General features: G+C 41.0%; 1 protein-coding gene across 9 annotated transcripts; it reads left to right on the forward strand.

Annotated features, from left to right (window-relative positions):
- The first annotated feature begins 2,337 nt into the window (after positions 1–2,337).
- On the forward strand, positions 2,338–18,167 carry LOC125688136 (potassium voltage-gated channel subfamily A member 6-like). Of its 9 annotated transcripts, XM_048933775.1 has the most exons (4): positions 2,338–9,570; positions 9,682–9,753; positions 9,873–9,954; positions 10,789–18,167. In XM_048933775.1, the coding sequence occupies exon 1, from the start codon at positions 2,392–2,394 to the stop codon at positions 4,243–4,245; it is 1,854 nt and encodes a 617-aa protein (XP_048789732.1). In that variant the 5' UTR covers positions 2,338–2,391; the 3' UTR covers positions 4,246–9,570; positions 9,682–9,753; positions 9,873–9,954; positions 10,789–18,167. The 9 variants fall into 9 exon arrangements, with proteins under 9 accessions (XP_048789732.1, XP_048789727.1, XP_048789729.1 ...); XM_048933770.1 differs by having other exon boundaries at positions 2,338–9,954; positions 10,789–11,508; positions 16,041–18,167; XM_048933772.1 differs by having other exon boundaries at positions 2,338–9,753.
- The last annotated feature ends 449 nt before the right edge of the window (positions 18,168–18,616 follow it).

Consider the following 18,616-nt stretch of genomic DNA (forward strand, 5'->3'; position numbering starts at 1 on the left):
TTTTATTGCAATATTAGTCTGTGCCTCTGATTTTATATACATTATATTCACTGATGTGATTTTGAAAAACACAAATGCCAACACACAGAAGTGTTTAGGTTGTCAGAACTCTACCTTTTAATACCTTTGAAAATAATAGCTGGTGTGGCTTTTCCAGAGCCCTCTGTCAGACTTTAAACAGCTATCTTGGTTATATTTTTTATTTAAGTTTGTTTCTGTTGAAAGAGTCTAGTCCATTATTTTTTATGTTCTAGAGTCAAATTCTGCATACAGGTATTGTCCTGAGATGGAGTAGGAATTGCCAGCACTCTATGGCCCTCAGTTACCATGATCTTGACTCACAATAATTCTGACTGCTGCTCTGGAATTTCTGTAGGTTTACTCTGGGACAATCAATAATACTTAGAAAAAAATGGAGTAACTCTTTACTGGAATTTCATCACTGGTCTTCCTGTTGATTAAAAATAGGGAAATGGGAATCAAACATCCTTTCTTTGAAACAATGAACATGATTTTGTGGCAGATCTGGTGCTGAGCACTTCAGTGAAAAAGCTCTAAAAGGAATTAATGTGGTTATCCAAAATGCTGAACCACATTCAGTGGTCTGTAAGATATCTCAGAATCTGTTTGGCTTGCTGAAGCTGAACTGCATGCCACAGATTGATGGGTGCCTATCAAAGCCAGGCTCCAGGGGGCAATGCCCTTCCAGATTCTGTACTAGGATGAAGGTCCAGAACCAGGTGTCTTGCTGTGCTAGAACCAGCAGCAAGTTCTCCCACAGATCTATGAAGATAATTTTGTGCACCTCATGCTTACTGACTACTATGTCCTGAGGGAGGATGTAGTCATCCTTAACTTTTGAACTGAAGTGACCTGCCACAGCTGGGCCTGGAAATGTGAACATCGCCACTAGCTCAGAGAGCAGCTTAGTGGTACCTTTAGCTGGCACTAATCTTGGGGTGCTGGCCCTAGACATAGCTGCCAAATCACTCTGCAGAGAAAGTTATGATATTGCTGTGTTGCCTTCTGGAGAATTTGTCTTGTCTCCTTCTTTAGCAGCTCTGGCTCTCTCCTCCTGTGCTTCTCCAGCAAGTTGTGTACTATTGCAAGATGCTACCCCATCAAGATGGTTCATGGAGGCTGAGCAGAGACAGCTGGCACAGCCTCTTAGCATAGAAGCGAGGGGTGTGGCCACACAGACAGAGCTAAAAAGGGTTTAGTTGCATGTTGCAAAAGCTTACAGAATTGATACTGAGTATGAGGGATGACCCAAATACTCACAGGGAAACAAAATCACTTCCTAAGGGCTTTCAGGAGCAAACATTGGGTGCGTGCTCTAAAACGGACTGTGCCAGCAGCCAAGAAGAGCAGGAAGACATAGCTGGATACCACGCACAGGCATCAGAGCTATATGCAACACTGCTAGCTCTAGTACTGTGAGGATCAGAGCTGTGGCAGTTTGAAAAGTCTGTGTGGGCCAACAAATCATACTGAAAACTGTTGAGGAGCTCCACGCTGTCTTCTGTGCTACTGAAGGTCACTGGTTTAAACCTCGTGCAGGTTCATAGCAATTACTGCAACATAGGCATGCCCTGTATAAAACCCTATAACCTATAAAACTCAGGAGTTTGTCCATCCCTTCCAAAAGCTGTTTTTTAAATTATTTCTTAGTTGCCAACCACGTGAATGAATAAATCACAATAATAATTCAAACATGTGAACAAATTATTTATTGTAATAATTGAAAAGGGAATGTCAGCAAGAACCATTTTTCCATTATAATTGTAAATATATTTTAAAGGTATATTCTTCAGAAACATATTTTTCATCTGCTTGCCATGCAATATGTATAATATGAAAGAAAAATATGCTTCTTTCTGTGTCAGACATCTTCATACAGATGAAAAAATATGCTTCCTTTTGCAGCAGCCATCTTCAGTGCTATTGAGTGAGAAAGGAAAATGGATTAAGCAACATTTAGATTACATTCACCTCCCTCCTGAGGACAGAGACAAACAAGACAGCCACCATGAGCTGGTCAGAAAGTCCAAGGCCTGAATTAACTGAGTATTAGCACCTAGTTAATAGGAAGAGTAAAGAGGGAAATATTTTGCTTCCATATCCATACTGCTAAGATAGTATAGGCTATATGCATATGTTTGCAGCCAGCAAAGGCATTGGATACAAGGATGATAAAAGCCTGTTTTTCTGTTTTTTTTTTTTGTTGTTGTTGTTGTTTTTTTTTAATTATTATTAATGCTTAGCACCAACAAAGGGCTTTCAAGGGGAAAAAAAGGACTTCTGCCCTGGGAAGGATGGAGGCAACCTTACCTATTAGCTCAATTTTCAGAAAGACAAAATGAACCGTTGTGAGTTTCTGCTCGGTTTCAAATGCCAATTGTGGCATGGATCAACCAAGCTCGCAGACGCCTGTCTGGCTCCCTTTCCCGCGCGAGTGTGTGCGCAAGCACGCGGCGTGGAAGGCAGAACCGCTGCACGGTGCCGAGCACGGCGGCGCCGGCACCAGGACCGGGAACAGGACCGGGGCTGAAGGAGGGGCCGCCGGGCGAGCCGCCGGGCAGGCGCAGAGCGGGAGTGGCGCAACAGGCGGGGCGGTGGGCGGTTCGGCGGCGGCGTGCGGATGACGGGTGGTGCTGCCCGCTGAAGGAGAAGTGGGGGTGCATGCAGGGCGGCGGCATGCGGGCGGAGGAGCCCCTGGCGCTGGCGGCCCCGCAGGTGGTCGGTGGCGAGGCAGAGGCGACGAGCGAGGAGCAGGGCGGCAGCGGCTGCTGCAGCAGCGAGCGGCTAGTGATCAACATCTCTGGGCTGCGCTTCGAGACGCAGCTGCGGACCCTCTCCATCTTCCCCGATACGCTGCTGGGCGACCCGAGCCGCCGGGTGCACTACTTCGACCCTCTCCGCAACGAGTACTTCTTCGATCGCAACCGACCTAGCTTCGATGCCATCCTTTACTACTACCAGTCTGGAGGGCGGCTCCGGCGGCCAGTCCATGTGCCCCTCGACATCTTCCTGGAGGAGATCCGTTTCTACCAGCTGGGCCAGGAGGCCATTGAGACCTTTCGGGAGGATGAAGGTTTTATTCAGGAGGAGGAGAAGCCCCTGCCTGAGCACCACTTCCAGCGCCAAGTCTGGCTGCTCTTTGAGTATCCTGAGAGCTCTGGACCAGCCCGTGCTATTGCCATCGTCTCTGTGCTGGTGATCCTCATTTCCATTGTCATCTTTTGCCTAGAGACCCTGCCTGAGTTTCGTCAGGAGCCCAAGGTTGCTCAGCCTGGCTTCGGGGAGCTGGCTGTACTTGATGATGACATACTGCTGCCACCACCACCACCAAGCGGGACTCCACAGTCTCCACAACCCACTGCTGGTGCTGGCCCTTTCTTCACTGACCCTTTTTTCCTCATTGAGACACTGTGCATCATCTGGTTCTCCTTTGAGCTTCTTGTGCGTTTCTTCACTTGCCCCAGCAAGCCTGACTTCTCTCGAAACATTATGAATATTATTGACATTGTGGCAATCATCCCCTACTTCATCACCCTGGGCACAGAGCTGGCCCAGCAACCACAGCAGAAGCAGCAGTCTGGGAGTAGCAGCAACAATGGGGGCCAGCAGCAAGCTATGTCCCTGGCCATCCTCAGAGTCATCCGACTGGTCAGGGTCTTCAGGATCTTCAAGCTCTCCAGGCACTCCAAAGGACTACAGATCTTGGGGAAGACTCTCCAGGCCAGCATGAGGGAGCTAGGCCTCCTTATCTTCTTCCTCTTTATTGGTGTGATCCTCTTTTCTAGTGCCGTATACTTTGCGGAGACCGATGACCCTGACTCGTTGTTCACCAGCATTCCTGATGCTTTTTGGTGGGCAGTGGTATCCATGACCACTGTGGGCTACGGAGACATGTATCCCATGACAATTGGTGGCAAGATTGTGGGTTCCTTGTGTGCCATTGCGGGTGTGCTCACCATTGCTCTGCCTGTGCCTGTCATTGTGTCCAACTTCAACTACTTTTACCATCGAGAGACTGATAATGAAGAGCAGTGTCAGTACACCCATGTCACCTGTGGCCAGCAGCAGTCACCCTTCTCTGAGCCCAAGAAGGGAGACAGTAATCAGTCTCTCAGCAAATCTGAATTTTTGGAAGTGGAAGACCTGGAGTCCATGAAATATTCCAATTTCATTCCCCCTGGTAATCAGGGTTATAAAGAGAAGAAAATGCTGACAGAAGTGTGATCAGTTTTGTTATCCTGGGTCCAGGCACAGAGCTGCAAGCTGCTGCACAGCTGTCTTCGCACTAGCAGTTGGATCTATTCAGCATTTACATACCAAACTGTGGATTGTGATACCGTAAACGGAGTCGTCGTGATAATGGGCTCTTCTTTCCAGATATGCTGTTTCTTGTTGCTGTGTGCAGTCAGAAATGTTCTTGCTTTGTTCTGTGGAGTGCTAGCTGTCATTCCCTGCTCATGGATGGTTTTTTTTTAGGATCACTGTAATCCAATTTTAGCTTAGAAGCCTAATCTTTCTACTCCACTAGCGAAGAAGTCCTTGCAACAACTTCAGCTCAAGGATTTTGCAGGGAGTAAGTAGTTAAAGGGGCTATGAACATCCGGCTCAAGCTGTATCCTTGGTTCCTGTGCCAGCTTGGTGCCCTTAGCTGTGGGATCAGTCACGCCTGCAATGCCTTTGTCTTTGAATAATGGAAATGCTTTAGCTAGCCTCACAGTGAGTTTTGCAGCTGTAGGTAAAAGTCGGCAAACAGATGCCTTTCTTGTTTGCAACACTTGTCTTGCAGAAGACCCTCTTGTTTTATGTTTCTAAAAAGTTGCATAAATAGAAAAGCACTTTGCTACTTCGTATATGCATTTATTATAAGTGGGCATAAATGATTTGACAGGCTTGTTGAAGATTCTCTGTGTTTTGATCTTAAGTCTTACTTGTGCCAGTGTCCTAATGTTACTTGGCTTTTATAGTACCAAGTTAACCTTTGTAGTGGTGCCTTCTCACTTTTGAAAAAATTGATTTGTTATCTCCTCAATTTATTTCCACAAGTGTTTAGTGATATGTACTTTATGCTTCAGGTACTCAGTTCTGTATTCAGGCATGTGAACACAGTTGACTCCACTGCGTTTTTATTGAAGTGTTTCTGTAGCTGAGGAAAGTTTGCATGCTCGTATTATGTTGATATTGCCAAAAAACACAACTACCTATGCTGTCTTAAAATTCCACTGATATTGTGGGTCACAGTCATAAATTATTCCTGGGTATTGGCATTAGAGGCTGGCCTTTACACCAGCTTCCCTAAGACATCTGCACAAACTCAATAGCATACCCTAGAACTTTAAAATGAGAGGAAAAAGAGGTAAACTTGAAATGCTATTTTTGCTTTATTATTGATTCAAACAGTTCTGGGTATTTCTTAAATTGAAAGCACAGAAATGGTTTTTTCATGCACTAGATTTTCTAAGTGCAACTTACAGTAGCAATGCAAAATACATTCCTTAGCCTGCATTGCTGGGCTTGTCAAGGGACCAGAGAATTTCATTTTAAGATGCATGTTTTTCTTCACAGATCACATTTATCTCTGCCTATTCCCTATTTTAAAATGTTTCAAATGCTGCTAGTGGATGAAAAGGGAAAACAAATACTTTCAGATTCTATTTGTAAACTTTCATGCAAATACATGCATTGTTTTTGTTTTTAAATTTGATTGTATGTTCTGCGTTCATATGTGTGCATGTGTTTGAAAGCAAAGACAGGCGGAATCATAGTATCAGAGAACTATAGAACTGCCTTAGGTTGGAGGGACTTTAAGATAATCTAATTCCAACACCCATGCCATGGCCAGGGTTGCCAGCCACTGGGTCAGGCTGCCCAGTATTCCATCCAGCCTGGCTTTGAAATCCTGCGGGAATGGAGCATCCAAAGCATCTCTGGGCAACAGTGCCTCACTACCCTCTGAGTAAAGAATTTTTTCCTAAATTCTAACTTAAATCTTCCCACTCTTTTAATTGAAAGTCCTTCCTTTTTGTTCTGTCACTATCAGACCATGTAAAAATCAGTCTCCCTTCTGCTTATTAGCCTCCCCTACACAGTGAGGTTTGTTCATGGCCTTCTCCAAGCTTGACAAGCTCAGCTCCCTCAATTCTTCCTTTCTGATAGATGTGCTCCAGCCCCTTGATCACCTTCATGACCCTCCTCTAGATCTGCTTCTGTAGCTCTACAATTTTCTTGTGCTGGGAGTCCCAGGCCAGAACTCAGAACTCCAGATGAGGCCTCACAAAGGCAGAGTAAAGGGTACAGTCACCTCCTTTGCCCTGCTGGCTGTCCCTCTTTTGATGTAGCTCAGGATACTGTTGGCTTTCTGGATTGCAGGCACACATATCTCGCTCATGTCTAGCTTTTTGTCCACCAGGATCCCCAAGTCCTTCTCCACAGGGCTGCTCTCAAGTTCTTCTCTCAGTGTATACCCAGCATATCTGGGATTATCCTGATCCAAGTGCAGAGTATCGCACCTGGCCTTCTTGAATCTCATTATTTCCTGTGGGCCCAATTTTCAAGCCTGTCCAAGGCCCTCTGGATGGCATCCCTTCCTTATGTCATATCAGCTGCACCACTCAGCTTGGTGTACTTGCTAAAGGTACACTCAATCCCACTGTCTGTGTCACTGAGAAAGGTGTTAAAGACACTGGTCCCAAGACAGGCCCCTGTGGGTCACCACTCATCACTGGCCTCTACCTGGACATAGATCCATTGACCACAACCCTGTGACCATCCACCAATTCTTTGTCCACTGAATAGTCCACAAAACAGATGTAAGGTGCAAAATATATAGAATATGTTTTATGTATATGTATACATCATACTTTTCAAACATAAGGCTGAGATTGCTAAGGACATGTCCTTTAATATCGTCTGAGCTGGCAGGGTTGTGAGATGGGATCTGTTTGCATCCTTGTTACCCTGCTTATTTTCCATTGTCCTGAGATTTGGCTCCATGCCTAGAGTGCTTTTATTGTGTCTCTCCTCATCTGGGTCGTGATCATATGGTAGAAGTTGTTTATGTAAGTCCTAACTGCTGCGCTTCTCCAGAGACCCATAGTCTTCTCAAAGGTTTCTAATGTACAAGGAACTTGCCTTAGGTCAGTGCACAGACATTGCACTGATTCTTCTGTTCTCTCTCAATGGTCAGCAGCAAAAAGCCACTTGTTACTGCAGATCAGCCTGGGAGAGCACATGTGGTGTGGTATGTTGATGGCTCTGTAGATGAGAGGAGCTTGCCTGAATAAAAAGAGCAGAAAGTGACTTTCCAGGCTACCTCCACAGATGTCTGTGTCTAGTGCTTTTTTTGTTTCATTGTAACTGAGGCGAATTTATCTGAATTTCTGGGCTTTGGCTTTCATTCTGCATCTCTTAAAGCATGTAACTTGTGGGTCAGTAATACTGGATCCCACTGCATGGTGGGATCTCTGTTGATTTTGTGTAAAAAGTTGTCTTGGTGTCTGAATTAATTTTGCAAAATGCTATTGTTGTTCTTAGTTGTGTATCAGATTCAGTACAATGAAATATTCTTCTGAATGTAAGGGATTGGCTTTCAGTTTTATGTTGTCCTTGCAAGTGCACTAAGCTAGCAGAAGAACCTGCTATTTAAGAAGGATGTGTCGAGGCTGTTGCTGTCTCCTAGTAGAATGCCCATGTTTGGGATTATTTTATGCAGAAGTGTATCAGCTGATACAAGTTTCCCCAAAGTAAGATATAAAAAGCTCAGGTTAAGCACGAGTTCAGGAGGAGGCACGAGCTATGCACTGCTTACGTCAGAAAATTCCTTGTGCTGGTTTCTTCCCTTTGGCCCAACCCCTCTGCCCCTGCCAGGCAGGAGCCGTACCTCTCAAGAAGAGGTTGTTCTTCCAGCCGGCGTGGTATGTGGCTGGGCATGCAGACTAACAACAACAACAAAAAAGACGTGAGACGTAACCAGTAACATAAACTCTAGCATGTCTTGTAAAGATGTTCTGGTAATAAGAGCTTCTGCTATCAAGTGAAATTCAGCTGTGGGTTTCTAAGCATATAGACACATACATGCAAAGGAACTTTGCTGTGAACAGACCACTTTATGTGCAGTTTTTTGCACTCCATATTTTTCAATTCTGGAAACAATGTGCAAATGAAAATGTGTAAAACAGGAGTGTTGTTTTCTCCCTGGATTTTCTGTGTTAGAGCTAAGAGAAATACAAAAAATTATCAAGCTTGGAAAGTGTAGCCTGGGAGTTTTATTTAAGTGTGCAAATCTGTTTTTAAGCATATCCTAAAAAAAATACCAACAAACCAGGGTAGTCAAGTCATGCAGTCATCAGCAATATTATAGCTCTTCTGGTATTAAGCAGCCTTCAGAATTTTTGCAATTGACTTAAGTGACATTGTGCCTTTATAAAGCACTTAAGTTTTCAGCTGTTAGCAGTCACCTCTGGATGCTTGAAATACAAATCTGTCTGTTTGTTTAGCTATTTTCTTCTTAAGGCAGACCACACCTTTTGAAGCAAAGTAGCATCTCCAAAGATTCATAACAATCTCACAGACTGTTTCTCTACCCTGTGACTTTGGCTACAGGCAAAAGCACTGTTGAATATGTTATCAGCACACCACCTTTACAGCCATTTTCTTTGGTTAGTGAAGATCCCATCATGTTATATTGTGTATAGCTGCCCTGTTAAACTCCAGACTGACAGACTGTTAACAGTGTTTGAAAACAGGCAGTTCAAACAAGGAGATAGGAAGGACTTTATATCCTTGCACATGGAGAGATAAGGGTATGTGAAAGACACGCTTAGGGACAAGGGGGTCAACTGGTCAATGAGTTTTCTGAGTGCTCAGTTACAAGGAATACAAGGAGGAGTGTTGCTTTAGAAAACACAGAATCATTTTTTTTTTAACAATCTCACTAGGAAATAAAGTTTTGTTATGGGAAAGACTACCACATTTTTCCTGAATCTTTGGCCATTCTGTGACAATCAGTTATAACAAAAATTTTCCATGGGATATTTTGCACCAAATCAGAGCAGGGGAGAAATCAATGAGGGAAGGAAAAGAAGAATTTTATAGTGGATGCCTTTTTTATCCACTGCTTATCAACTATCTGATGGACTGTAAGTTTAAAAGGCATGAAAAGTTGTTTTGCAGTATTTCAGAGTATTACTGAAGGATTCCTGAAGTTTTTCACAAGGTGAAAGTTCTGTTCCTGTTTGAAAAATATTGCATGTTGAGTTTTTTGAGTAATTTTTTGTCTCAGCCCTGTTCATTCTGATCCAGCTTATATGGATAAAAGTCATTGCTACAGCAGCTGGAATGATGAAGGTGACAGGACAAAGTGTTCTCTACTAAGCCCACTCATTTGATGTACGGAGATCCCTGCAGGGATAAAGAAGAATGAGTAAAAAGGAAATTCAAGGGAGAAAAAAGCAGGGTAAGGGCTGAAGAATCTTTCATACTATGATGAAAAGAACAGGATCATCCCTAAAAGCAAAAGAACTAACAGCTCCAGCTTCTGCTGTTATAGCAGAGGTAGGTAAGGTTTCTTTTTCATCTGTGAAATCAACAACTGAATTTCTTGCAATTGATGAGGAGGGATTTCCTAATTAAAATTTACAGCCTAAATGGAGAATCTGATTCTAGGTGAAGAAAAGAAGAAAAATAACTATAAACTACAAAAACATAGTATGAGCCAGATCCTCACCATCTACTGATGTAAGTTAGCAAAACCCCATTTAACGTAACTACCTTCATTTATGTTGAATCTTCTGCGTACAGTCAAAACATATGTACTGTCTGTTAAAGTGCTTACCTTCATTTTTTCTTCTCTTGAGGTACTCTTTACATCGGGGAATGCAGATTACAGCAGGAGTTAACCTCAGCTTTCCCGAAAACTGTCATCTGATATAAGTCCAAGTAAGTCTACTGAGCTCAGAAAAGTTAGGCTTCTCTTTACGTTTATATTGGCAAAAACAAAAGCAGAAGCATTTCTAAATGCGGTGGTGGAAGTGTGCAGGCCATGGGCAAGTTAAAGACTAAATGAGATTCTGCACTCAGCTGCAAACATGTAAGCACAAGATAGCTCTATTTACATTGTAGTAACTGAGATCTGATCTCTTCATCTCTGCTTTTTGGAGGTTACACTCCAGACAAATCATGTTCTGTGTATGTCTGTGGCCATATTATCAGCATGCTTACAGTGCAGTTCCCAATTTGCTGCCATCTGCTTTACATGTAAGGTTAAGAAGAGCAGGTGTCTACAGGATCAGAAACCTTAATCCTCTGATAAAATGAAAAATTGCCAGTGAAAGCTGTATGTCCTTAGTTGCCTAAGGAATAGTTGGTAATGAAACTGCTCGTTAATTATAGTCAGGAGTTCAATGATATGGATATTAGGTCCTAAGTAAGGCAAGACTCTGGTCAGGGAGGCAAACCCAGGAGAATGTTCGGGGGGGGGGGGGGGGGGGGGGGAGGGAGGGGGGGAAGGTAGGCAAGGGACCACAGTAAAATTGGTTTTCCTGTGTGGCTTATATTGTTAGTACACGTGTCAGTTCTGTATGCTTTGCTTAACTAGTTGAGTTTTTGCTTGCTCCAGGGAAGTCTGCTCAGGGTTTGTTGGATTGCACAAGAACTTGAATATTATGGCATGGTTTTGTACTTTACTCATAACTGGGACCAGTGTGAGTTTTACTTTACTGATAAACATTCTCTGTAGGAAATATCCATGCTGTCTGTACTGCACATTTACAGGTTGAAATTACCAGTGTCCAACTTTTCCTTAATGAAAGAAGGGAAAAGATTTGCAGGAGGGAAATTTTATGGAAAGTGCTCATCAACTTTTGTGGTCACTCTAAAATACTGAAGCTGTGTTGCCTCAGAGGCAAGACTTGTGAGAAACCTTGCCTTCATACAAAATATCACTGGAAGTTCAGTAAATCTGTGTTTGGATTCACTTTCACTAAATGGATATAAAAATATTTATTGTGAAGTTTTGGAAGACCTTTTGTCGAAAAGTAAATAACTTCATATATGTAAATAAAATGTAATAAATCCTAAGGTATTTCACTGGGATTGTAGCCCTGTTTTTAGGTGTTGTAGGTTCATTTACCTAAAAAGTTGTATATGATTTTACACCAACATAAGATTTAATTTTTCAAGCACATATTGTTTTATCCTCTTGCATTCTCTGGAGAGAAATGAAATGTTCTTCGACCAAAAAAAAAAAAAAAATTGGAACATTTAGTGTCTCCTCTTTGCTGCTTGTTGATGCATCTGTTGTTTTCAATTAGATTGATGGCATCCATTTTCAGAAAGCAGATGCTGCCCTCTTTTGCATTGGTGCAATTCTGGAAAAGAACCACGTCAGTGAAGTAACTCCAAACTTATCTCCAATGAAAGCAAAATTGGACCACAGTCTCATCATTTGCTTACATGCGTTGGTGCTCTAGGAAGGTACACTACTACCACACCGTAAGTTGAGCCTGTATGCTGTGCCACACTCAGCTCTTTTGTGCCCTTAACAGTTATGAGCCTGGCAGAAATCAGGCTGGTGTGCAGTTTTGGGGATCAGTAGATTGCTCATATCAAGCAGAGCAGATTCCATTTCTAAATCCTTGCCTTCTTTTCTATCCCAATTTCTGTCAATTTCCTCTTGCTTTGATATGATCTGTTTCTAAGGAGACAGATTTTTTATGGTAAGAAATTATACTTGCAGTTCTTAAATAATACAATGACAGAAGGGTAGCAGAAGTAGGCATGGAGACAATTTCTACTCCTACAGATTTTTACTGTTATGGCCATCTGTGAAAACTGTCACAGTCCTGTCAGGTTGGCTGTAGATCTGCTGACTCTAGGGTCTCCATTTTCAGGATATATATATTATATATATTATAAAATTATATATATATAATAGGGATTTTGATAGTAAGCGTATCATTTCTGGAAGACACAGATTGGGAGTGGTAAGATCAGTCAGAGTACCTGTGTCAATTAGAGTCACAAGAGTGATGAAGTCATAAGCTTCAGATATAACTCTTGAAAGTCTCAGAAGAACTTCTACTACCACCTGGGAAGTGTTAATTCTTTAAGGCCTTGTCTGGAGTGTTGTGTGCCTTTGTGATGACCTAAATTTGGTGAATTTTAACTCAGAGTGGGAAGGAAGCATGGGAATGGCAGCAAAAATTATCAGGTGGATCAACACTACTTCACAAGAGAAACTTGGAAGAACGTGACTTTTCTAGACCAGCAAAAGATTGGCAAGACCTGTAGATACAAAAATACGAGGGATTTTATTTATTTTTATTTAAACGGTGTTGGTGAACAATAGAGCAAAAACTGTCAATGAATACATCTATATTGGAAAGCAGTAAGTGATTTCTAGTATAACAGAAAAGGGGAAATGAAAACTTGTTTTGGGAGAAAAGCAGATTTTTTTTCAAATGAACTTTGGCAGATTTGTGAAAGCGTTCTTATATAGAAGTAGTTACATGCAATGCTGAACCTAGATTGTATTTCAGATGCCAAATATATAAGCAATTGTATCTTACTGCCTATATCTTCTGAAAAAAAATGCAGCTTAGTTGACATATTTGTTTAGCTGCAGGATGTCCAACCTTATTGACCTTATCATTTAGTATTTGGGCAGTTTGGTGTATGGGTAGGAAGAACATGAGTCTTTGGAGATGGCTATTTCTCTGTGGAAATGAGGGAAGAGAAAGAAGAGCTAGTAGTAGGCTAGGATGGGGCAGGCAGTACCTGATTGGTCTATGCACTAGTTTGGAGGCAGAGGAAAGGCCAGTCTCTCAAGCTTTTCTTTTTGCACTTTGAAAGCACAGCAGTCTCTGTCCATTGCTCTTCCCCTCAACCTGGAACCTCTGCTGACTGTTTCTGATCCTTTCTCCCTTTCAAGGTCTTCACTGATCTTTCTTCTTTCTGGGGCTTTTGGAAATTCCTTGTTATTATCAACTCCCTGGAGTAACTTCAGTAGCACATAGTTTTGAGAAAAGCCTTGAGCAAGCTCTGTTGCAGCTCGGCTCGGGTTTCTGATTTGGATGCAGAAATCAAGTGACAAATAACCTTCAGTGAACTGAAGGTCAGCCAAGTTGATAACAGTGGCCTACAAGAGGTTATCAGGATAATCCTCTATTAAAAAGCGCTGTTCTGGCACAGACAAAACCATGGTTTCATGTTTCTTTCACCTCATTGAGTTCATCTCATTCTGTGGCAATGACTGAGACTTTGAGCTCAGGGGATAGAACAGTGATTGACCAAGGTGGGATCTTCACTCATCCATTCAGATCTGTGTCATAATAGCACGTAGGAAAACCTAGTCACGTTTTGTCTGTGAGTCTTCTAATTTGTTGCTGCTCTGTGCTCACTTATGGAATGAAACCATCGCCTTGTGATTTATATCTAATTCTGGCTAGCCAGTTCAGTTGTTTTGTTTGTTTTTGTTTTTAACTCTCCTTTTTAATTCCTTAATTAGAAAAAAAAAAAAAAAAAAAAAAAAAAAAAAGCATGCACATTATGGAAGTATGTGAACACAAACACCAAACTTTATCAATGGCATTGTCAGTAAGGTACATACAAATCTGGTTGTGTGTAAGTTATTCTAAGAGCTTGTCATCATTTCTTGAGTTACAACAGCACGAAAAGGGAAAAACTCATTCAAAACTCAAATTATCTCATGACATTTGCAGACTGATCCAAAAAGTTTAATTTGAACCATAAACAGTGTTGCGTCTGTCTCTGAGCTCAATTGACTTTGACATTGATAGAAGACACAATTAGTATCTGCTTCTGTGCATCTTAATTACAGCGGTTACATTATATGCAGTGCAGTTGTGTATGCCTTAGTCCTGAAGCATGAAACATATTAATGCTAAAGATCCTACAGGAATAATCTCTATCAGCAAAATGGTGATTGAAGTGCTTATGTGATAAAAATCATATATGCCATCTCAGAGCTCAAAGAACTTTTCAGTGGTGAGAAAGTTAATATTACAGTTAGATTTTACAGTGGTGATAGAATAAGGATATGAGGATATGGAAGTCACACTGTGTATTTCTCAAGATCTGAAATATGCTGTAATTTTAATGTATCAGGAATAATACTGTCAGATACAATCCTTTTAGTGCTGTAGACAAGGGGTTTTCATGCTTATTAAATGATACCCACAAAACAATTGATCTTTGTAGTTTGTCCTTGGAGATGACACAATGAGTTTCAAAAACACTCTTGAAGGTGTTCAGTATTGCTTATTCATTTGTCTAGTATCTGATGATCTGTTAGTTTTCTATAGCGCACTGCAAATATTTTTGTAAGTCATATTTCCATCAAAAAAGGCCTTTTCAAAATCTGCCATGTCTGTGAGAGCATTCTGATTTCAATTGTTTGATATCTTTAAAAAATGAATTATTTTAAAATTTTGCAATATATCTTATTATTTTTATAATGTTCTGAACTTTTTTAGTTTTTAACAGCACGTATGTGAACAAGGTAGAATGCAAAGTTTTGCAGTTATATCTTTTGTACTTTGATCTGTAATGGGAGGTGCAATTATTATTGATATTATTTGTAAACTAACCTTTTTTTTTCAAGACAATACAGTGTAGCCACTGGCTTTCCAGTGTGGCTGCAATGTCAGCTCAAATACTTCTGTGCATTCAGTCAGGTGCTATTCAGATACTCCAAACCAGACGAAGTGACAGGTCAAATACCATGGATACTAGACCACATTGTGAACTAAAAGAGGGGAGATATAGAGATGAAATCATGAGGAAATTTTTTACTTGGAAGCTGGTGAGGCACTGGAACAGGTTGTGCAGAGAAGCTGTGGATGCTCTATCCCTAGAGATGTTAAATGGCCAGCTTGGATGGGGCCCTGGGCATTGTGAACTAATGGATGGGAACATTGTCCATAGTGGAGGGGGTGGAACTAGATGACTGTAAGGACCCTTCCAATCCAAGTTATTCTATAATTGTATGCAGTAGGAATGACAGAAGGGATGTTCCAGTGCTTTGTCTGTCACTGAGCCAATCATTCTTTTCTGCAAGTGGAAAATATGCACAGATAAAAAAAGTTGTTTAATGAGTCCAAACTGCTTGTGCAATGCAGTGTGACTTGCTAGAACTCATCACTGTGAATTCTGAACAATTCCTGTTTCCACTTAGCATGTTATCTTTTAGAAGAGAAAAAAGAAATAAAGGAAAGAAGAAATAAAAAGATTATAGTCCTGATAATTTCCTGTCTGCAGTGGGAGGAAGAATGGCAGTAGAAGGTGCTATCTGGAGTGTGCTGTAGCTCACCTTATTATCACGTAGAATATCATACATATATGAATATATATATATATTCATAGATATGTAAATATATATATATTTACATAGTTATAGGGAAAGGTAATGGCTGACAACCAGTTCTAAATTACCAAAAAAAATGGTGATGGTCACAACCCAGTTTAAGAAAGAAATATTTGCTTACCCATTCTAAGGATCAAGGCTTACCACATAATCCAAAAGGAGGGATCTCCAGTAGAGATCTCTCCCTTGTGGCTGCTAGCCCTTAAATGAGACCTAGAGAGCAATGGGACTTCTGGTTGCACAGATGAATTGCTTTCACCTGTGTTCCCAGGGCTGGCTATGTCCTTTCACTAAGTGCTCATTCATTGGTTCAGGCCACAACTTCGCAATTCCCTTACAAATTTAAATATATATAAATGCTTTCACATGCATAAGATAAATATATAAGCAGTGAATATATAGAGACAAAGAAATGCAAAATGTTGGAAATGAGAATCTGTAAAATGTATTTACTTCCAAAAAACTTTTTAGGAAGTATCTAGTTCAACTGTTAATAATGTACATCAATCCACCAAGTTGCCTGCTTGCTTTGGGCTCATCTAAATTGTGAGAAATCTCTGATGTGCAGACTAAATCTTTGCCAATCTTCAAAGGAGAATATTGTCACTGATCTTTTTTTTATGTAAGCTTTCTCTTGCAGATTTCTGTGTTGAAGAGGAAAGCTTCCAATCCAGGGATTACAAACAGTGAGTAAGCCAGTGGAGATATGAAGGCTGGCTTATGGTTTTCCAAAAAATCATAGCAAATACTGATTTCTTGAAGTTTGGTAAGTCAGAGAATCTGTAAATTAGATAATTTACAGGAAGAGACAGATATCTGCAAGAGCTGTGCTAAGTGAAACTATGACAAGTTGTTACATTTTATTGTGTGGTGTATAATCACAGCAAGGTTTACTGTTTTGATTCTCCTCTTAGTTTTATATTGTTGGTTTTGATTGGGATTTGCTTACAATGGAGATGTTCCACTGAAAGAATGGAGAGGAAGTACAGAGGACATATTCAATATCTGAGATCTTGGATCTCATTTTTTTTCACTTTGTACATTAATAATTCAACAAATGTTTAGAAATTGTAAAATACAGTCATAGAATCATAATACGGTTACAAAATCATTGATTTGAAAGGGACCCTTAAAGGCCACCTGGTCCAACATCCTTGCAATGAATAGCAAAACCTACAGCTTGATCAGGGGCTTGTGCAGCCTGACTTTGAGTGTCTCCTGGGATGGGGCATCTAGCACCTCTTTGGGCAACCTGTGCCAAACTTGTTAGCATGAACTGCTCTGAACTCAACCTACTGAGAGCAAGTCAACAGGCACTTGGATTCCTACTGCTATCACCATCTGCTTGAAGCAGGCCTTCAGAGCTGCCTCCACAGCCCCAACTCTCCTGCAGAGAAAAAGGGCCTACAAATTTCCTGATAGCACAAAATCCATGCTCCTCTATGGTTTCTAAATTTATTTACTAAGACCCCTTAATAGTGAACAAGACTCTTCTTGCACTAAATAAATTGCATGGTTAAGGTATGTTACGTCAACTGCGTGTCCAAAGTGAGGATTATGTAAAAACAGTCTCAATAATTAAAATGAATATAGCATAAACAGGTTTTTTGTTTGAGTTTACCATGATACATTTTCTTGAAGTGTTTAAAAATCCAAAAGCACAAGTCTAAATGTTTCTGATCTCCTTTCAACAAATGTTCTATACAAACAAAGCAACTGCATGAATCAAACACTACAGAATTAAGTAAATGTATGAAAAAATCTCAGAAAGTGTAACTGGCAGTCATTCAGCATGGAAAATATCGTGAAAAACTTCACTATGGCTGTAGAACAGTAAAACTGTAAACAGGGGTCAACTCACCTCTGTAAGTTTGTAAGTTTGACAGTGGAGACGGAACATCCACATGTTGCCTGTGGAATAACTCCATGGTCCATAGAATGGCACTGTGCCACACAGAAGTTTGTCGCTGGCTTTTGCTACATTTTCTGACAGCATAAGCATGAGGTGGACTTTGTCCTATCACAGGTTTCTCTTCTGAATTTCCAGGCTTTCCAGAATTCAGAGTAATTGTACAGATTATTCCATGCAGACACCCCAGATGATTCTCTGTGTCTTTACTCAGAAATAACACCATCTGCTTTCTGTGGGCATTTTGCTTGAATAAATAACAGTACACTTAACCCCTGAAGGGTTTGCCTAGGAGCTACAAAGCAGCCTCCAGAACAACTGCTTCATCTTGCTGCTGAGAAACTATTGGCAAAGCCTGAAACTAATTAATAGTAGTCACTGCTTACAAGATGCTTTATATATTCAAAGTATTGTACAAAACCATATTCAGTTGTCTGTCTAAATACCACGTTATTTGCATTCTACCTAAGATGAATGCAAAAACTTGGACCTTGTGCAGCCTGCAGCTATCAAGCGTAGATTGAAGGGAGCTAAATCTTTATATGCATGTTCATGGTGCATACACATGCATGTTCATGGTACATACTAGGTGCATACACTCATGTAGCATCACAGAGTTACTCTATGGCTCAAAGATGGAACCAACCCATAGATACCATAATTTGGAGTGCATAACAGATTTCAAAAGCCTTCTAAACAGTGTTTGAGGATCATCTGGTATAATGTTTGCAAATTTCTCTTAACTCAGCATATCCCACGAAGAAAATATACTAGGAGCACTGCAGTCAATGGTTTTACATTAAAACTCCACACTATATGACTATTCTTATTTATTAAAAAAAAAAAAAAAAAAAAAAATCACTGAGATTAATTATTTCATCTTAGAGTAGCTGAGAAGATAAAGTAAGTTGAGTGACTTTGACTGACAACCAGAGTCTAATCCATCAGTTGCTCAGGGCAACAGCCTGCTGTGGACAGCAAAATAGCCATGTTCCTGTCTCCTCTGCTTGTACCAGAGCCCTGGGAAACCATTCTTGTGGCTGCTGAGAAGAGGGGTTAGGGAAGAGAAAACTGCTGTCACAGTTATGGCAGCAATAATAACAGCCACTACTCTTTGCCTCTGCTACCCTCCCAAGCAAGCAAGGCTGTCCAGCACCTCTCACTCAGCTTTCCTTTCTTGCTTTTCCTCCCCATGGTTTAACTCTAGCCCTTTACATGCAGCAGTATTCCTTTGCCTTCACAGCTGAGATACATCAGGTTGGCATAGTGAAACATTAATAAGCCAAAAGCCACTAAATCATGGAAAA

Source organism: Lagopus muta, chromosome 1, assembly GCF_023343835.1.
Source record: "Lagopus muta isolate bLagMut1 chromosome 1, bLagMut1 primary, whole genome shotgun sequence".
NCBI classification, from domain to species: Eukaryota; Metazoa; Chordata; class Aves; order Galliformes; family Phasianidae; genus Lagopus; species Lagopus muta.